Source organism: Chrysochloris asiatica, unplaced genomic scaffold (genome assembly GCF_000296735.1).
Source record: "Chrysochloris asiatica unplaced genomic scaffold, ChrAsi1.0 scaffold00310, whole genome shotgun sequence".
Lineage (NCBI taxonomy): Eukaryota > Metazoa > Chordata > Mammalia > Afrosoricida > Chrysochloridae > Chrysochloris > Chrysochloris asiatica.
Window position 1 is genome coordinate 1072094 of NW_006408828.1, and position 5764 is coordinate 1077857.

Genomic DNA, 5764 nt, shown 5'->3' on the forward strand with positions numbered 1-5764 from the left:
CAGTTTTTATTGCAAGAGAACCAGTCTCCTCATTCTGGGTTAGGTCTTGATTTTTCCGGCATAGCCCAGAGGAAGAAGTTATGATTAAAATCTCTGAATGCTAAGAATTGTCTGAGCCCTCTGGCTTGCTTTTTTTTTTTTTAAGGGTTTACCATTTCTTATCAGGTTCCACTAGACCCTCAAGGGGAGGCTTGGTTGAGGTTGGGTTAATTGAGTGTGTATATAAGAGCAGCTTCGGAATCACTATTCTATAGAACTCCACTTGCTCTGAGTGCTTTGATCCTCTGAAGGAAACATGAAGTGGTTTTGGGTCCTGGGACTGGTGGCACTCTCAGAGGCCTTGGTCACGTAAGTCTGGGGACATGGGCTCTCTTTTATTGCTCTTTGTTACCTTCTAGACCTTATTCTCCCACACATCCAGGAGTGCAGAAGGAAACACCATAATTTCTTTTTGTTTTTCAGCTTTGTATTGTGACTTACATGAAAGCTCACAGAGGAAACCAGCTTTTCATTCACCCATGCATACACATTTGCTTTTGTGTTGTGGATTGCAACCCCACAATGTAACAGCACACTTCCCACTTCCTCCCTGGGAATTTCCAGTTATCTTTCCTTCCTATCCCTTCTTGCATTCTGCACTTTCTTCCCTGGGCAAATACTACCCTTGTAATCATTTACTGAGCATCTTATAAAAAGTCCCCACAGTGTGGCTCAGGGGTCTTGGGGCAGGCCTGCAGTGTTGGACTACTCCAGGATTTTAGCACAGTCATGGGCTTTGTGAATGATGCTCCCTGGGATTGTTCAGTGCACGACCTGCGCAACTGTAAGTGTGGTCCGAACTAAGAACGGTGTTTTGCCCACATTTGTTTCTGGGGTTTCTCTTGGTTGTTTCTCTGTATGTGTCTCGGGGTCTCCATCTCTGCTCTTGCTTACTCACTTTCACCCTCTCCTCCTCTCTCCATCTTCCCTCCCTCTCTGGGTATCCTAGGTGTCACACTTGGTTAAATATTTAACTACTTAAACAAAGACTGGTGGTTCAAACTCACCCAGAGGTACCTGAGAAGAAAGGCCTGGTGATCTGCCTCCAAAAGGCCTTGAAAGCCCTATGAAGCAGTTCTGCTCTGCACATGTGGGGGCATCATGAATTGCACTTGGCTTGATCCCAAATGTTTGGGTTTTGTTTGGAGTAGGCAAGATCCCCATGTGTTTCTGTTTTTCACTCTGTCTCTCCTCTCTCATTTCTCCGAACTCTTCATCCCCTAACCTGCTCCCCGCCTCAGCCCCTGTGAGATGTCTCATGTCCTGGCTTCTTCTCTCAGCACTCTCTTCTGGTTGAACCCTGGAAAGAGATCAGGAGATCAGTTTCTAGAGTCTGCTTTACCACTAACCAGCAGCACGACCTCAGCCACATCTGAACTCTGTGTTCAGATTCCTTCGTGGTAAAAAGAGGATGGTGACCTGCTCCATCTCCCTCCTTAGGACTGCTTTGAAATGAGAAGACCACTAGGAATGGCAGCCATTGTCAAGAGTATTGGATCCTTCATCCTATATAATACTCAAAACATTCTATGTCAGACAGATGGAGACCCTGAAGCTCAGAAACGTCCTCTGATTTCCCAAGACGACACAACAGAACCTGGGTTCAAACCTGGAACCAATACTAGAAGCTGTCCTTCGCCTTGGATGGTCTCTACTGGCAATGAGAACATTACCACTGAAAGCGCAACTCCATCATAGGGCATCTGATTTCTATCTCTTCCCTGTTTTCTCTTCAAGGATCCCTTTGAAAAAGATCAAACCATTACGAGAAAGGCTCAGGGAAAAAAACCTGCTGAAAGATTTCCTGGAGAAGCACCCTCATTCTGCGATCTACAAGTATTTTGACAACCCACAGATAGAAGCCATCTCTTCAGAGCCCCTGAGGAACTTCCTAGATGTGAGTGTAATGGGAAGATGGTGTTGCAGAGCGCCCCCTAGTGCTCCTGCTGAGCATTGAGATTCATCTGGGGGTGGGACCCAGGATGTTGGGCTGGTACCCTGGCAACTCTCATTGTTGATCTGTGGTGACCAGGTGGTGGGTAGAGCATCCGTTTCTGTGCCAATGACACATCGCTGGGCACCTGTGAAATATGAACCTGGGTTTGAAGGACTTTGTACTTTCTGAACTAAATTTCTCATTAATTTCTCACTAAGGACAGTAAAACCAAAGTGCAAATCAAGTTTACTGTTCTGGATAGGGGGTACTCAGCCTCTTCAGCTACAAGAACTACATCCATTAAAAGTTACTGAGTGCCGTGGGGAGCACTGTTAGAATAAACTAACATTAAGATAAGCACTGGACTATAATCCCCAAGGTCAGCAGTTCGAGCCCACCAGCCGCTCCTTGGGAGAAAGATAAGGCTTTCTACTCCAGCAAAGCCTTAAAGCCTCAGAAACTCGATACAGTGTCGTTGAGTCTGAACCGACACGATGACACTTAGCAACAACACCATGGTCATTGTTATCAATAGCAAAAGGTTTTGTGTCTTTTACAAGGGGCCCTGGGTAACATAATGGTTAAGTATTCACCTGCTAACCTAAAGGTCGGCAGTATGGGACCACCAGCGGCTTCATAGGAGAATAGACCTGGTTGTCTGTTTCTGTAAAGATTGTTGTTGTGGTTGTTAAGTACCATGGAGTCAGTTCTGACTCATAGCGACCCTGCACAGGGTTTCCGAGGCTGTGAATCTTTACGGGAGCAGAAAACCTCATATTTCTCCCACGGAACAGCTGGTAGTTTCAAACTGCCGACCTTGAAGTTAGCAGGCCGATTTATAACCACTACACCTAAAAAACCCTATGAGACAGTCCTATGGGGACACTGTGAACTGGATTCGACTCAAGGGGACAACAGCAGCATTGTTCTCAAGAGGATACAGCCCAGGCAGAGAGACAGATGGGCAAGGAGCAAAGAGACATCAGATAACAGAGCGTGGTATTGGTATTCCAGGTTTTGAGTTTAGAGGAAGGAGTTTAGGGCCTGGGATGAACCTAGGAGGGCTGCCTAGTGGAGGAATAGTTAAAAGAGTTGCAGGGGTTGACTAGAGAGCTTCTCAAATGAAGGCACTGGTTTGAGCAGAGGCTGTGAGGTGAGGCAGTTGGACATTGAGGTCAGAACAGGGGGCCACCCTAAAGCAGGCAGGCACCCTGAGACTCCGGGGTGGCCAGATCTGCCCTCACTGCCTCTCTTTACCCGAGCAGCTGGCGTACATCGGCACCATTGGCATTGGAACCCCCCCTCAGGATTTCGACGTCATCTTTGACACGGGTTCTACTGACTTGTGGGTCCCCTCAATCTACTGCTTCAGCCCTGCCTGCAGTGAGTAGCCTGTCTTGTTCCCACCTGCCCCCTCCTTGGTCCTTGGAAGCCCTAAGTGATGTCAAGCCTTGTGTCCGCAGCCAACCACAATGCCTTCAACCCTCTGCTGTCCTCCACCTACCAATTCTTGGGTCAATCCATCTCCATTACCTACGGCACTGGGAGTATGAAGGGGTTTCTCTCCAGAGACGTTGTTAAGGTAGGACAAAAGCAGAGGCTCAATTAGGGGCACCTGCTCTTCCCAAAGACCCCCAGCAGCTGGCCACCCAGCCTGTGGGGCTGTGTCTCTGGGGGTAGTGCCCTGTTGCCCCGGCCCCAGAAACTGTAGGACCACCAGGCTGGCAGTCCTTGGGGTCAATGGGTTTGCAGCCCCTATTCTCAAAGTTGGACCAAGGGAGACTTTTACCAGGAGCGTGGAGAGAGGTAGGCAAACTTATCTATTTATGTGTGTGTGTGTGTGTGTGCAATAAAAAATATATACATAAAACATTCACCAGTACAGCCACCACATTAATAATTCAATAATATTGGTGGCAATTCTCTTTGTTGCATCACTGTTGCTTTTGTTAAATGCCATCAAGTCAGTTGTTACTCACAACAACCCTATATAACACTTCCAAGGAGTGGCTGGTGGATTTGAACCACTGACCTTGTAGTTAGCATGTATCACTACTCTTTTCCAACGTCTTCTACCACTATTAACATAAGCTCAATGCTTTCCAAACAAAAACTCCCTTTCCCCCTCCTGCCCATCTCTGGTAAGTGTCAATAACCTTTGGTTTCCATAAATTTGCTTATTTTATGTTCATTGTGTAGTATTTGTTCTTTTTCAACTATTTGCTCCACATAATGTTACAGAGGTTCATCCATGTTGTGGTATGCATCACAGCTTCATTTGTCTGTTTTATAGTTCCATAATACTCCATCATATGTATCTACCTTTTTTCTTTATCCATTCATCTGTTGGTGAATAGTTCGGTTGTTTCCACCTTTTGACTTTTGTCAAAAGTGCTACAATGATGAACAGGCTTTGTTTGCATCCCTGCCTTCACTTTGTCTCAGATTCGGTTGCTGAGTCATATGGTCATTCTATGTTCAACTTTTTGAGGAAAAGGGAAACTTTTCCATCGTGGCTGTATCATTTTACATCCTCATCTTCCATGGCTGAGGGCTCCAGTTTCTTTACAACCTTTGGCAATACTTGCTTTTAATCACTATCGTTCTAATGGGGGTAAGATGATAATTTATCATGGTTACAATTAGCATCTCTCTACAATGGTTCACTAAGGAGCTCTTGTAGCTTAGTGGTTACGAATCGGGCTGCGAACCTTAGGGTTAGCAGTTCAAAACTACCAGCTGTTCCATGGGAGAAAGATGAGGCTTTCTGCTCCAGTAAAGATTTGCAGCCTTGGAAACCCTGTACAGGGTCGCTATGGTTCAGAATTACAACAACAATAATGGGTCACTATGAGTTAGGATGGATTTGAGGGCATCTAGCAAAGCCATTTGAACTGCAAGGTCAGTAATTCAAGCTCACCAGCTGCTTCTAGGAAGCCCTATACAGGGTCGCTGTGGGTCAGAACTGACACAACGGCACTTCACAACCACAATAATAATGACTAAAGATGTTGAGCATTTTTTCATGTGCTTGTTGAACATTTGCATGTCCTCTGGTGAATTATCTGTCTGTTCAAGTCTTTTGCCTACTTTTTGTTTTTAATTGAGTTGTTTATCTTTTTGTTAAGTTGTAGACTATATAGAGATATACTCTATCCCATTGGTCTATAGGTCCCATTGCCGTACTAGTACCCGGCTGTTTTATTGACTGTAAGCTTATAATGGAGCCCTGGCCAGGCGCTGCTGGTTAATGCGCTGGAATGCAAAGTCAGTTTGAAACTCAAGGTTGGCAGTTCAAACTCACCAACCACGCCTCAGAAACCCTATACAGGGTCTCTATGAGTCAGAACCGACTCAACGGCCCTTAACAACAACAAGGGTTTCTAGTATGTTTTGAAATCCGGAAGTATCAGTCCTCGTCCTTCAGTCTTCTGACTCATGATGAGCCTGTAGGTCAGAGGAGAATGATCCCCATTGTTTCCAAGGCTGTAATCTTTATAGGAGCATACAGCCACATCGTTCTCCTCCAGAGCAGCTGTTGGTATGAACCACTGACTTTTCACTTAGGGGCCAACTGTACTACCAGGGTTCCTTACTAGAAGCTGAAACAGACAAGGACCTCCCCTTAGAACCAAGCCCTGAGTTCAGACTTCTAGCCTCCTGAACTGTGAGAAAGTCTATTTCTGTTGTTGAAAGCCATCCCCTTGTGGCGCCACTGAGACGCACACTTACATCCAAAAGAGTGCTTCCCAGACAGAATTTTCATAGGAAACATGTCAGCTTGCACAG

At 45.8% G+C, this 5764-nt stretch overlaps 1 protein-coding gene across 1 annotated transcript in view; it reads left to right on the forward strand.

Annotated features, from left to right (window-relative positions):
* Nucleotides 1-295: 295 nt before the first annotated feature.
* Nucleotides 296-5764, forward strand: part of LOC102820232 (pepsin F-like) — an 11002-nt gene continuing 5533 nt past the window's right edge. The window contains exons 1-4 of the mRNA XM_006875044.1: nucleotides 296-348; nucleotides 1777-1936; nucleotides 3241-3358; nucleotides 3439-3557. Of these exons, the coding sequence (XP_006875106.1) occupies nucleotides 296-348; nucleotides 1777-1936; nucleotides 3241-3358; nucleotides 3439-3557 (450 nt within the window). The remainder of the gene's footprint in view (nucleotides 349-1776; nucleotides 1937-3240; nucleotides 3359-3438; nucleotides 3558-5764) is intronic.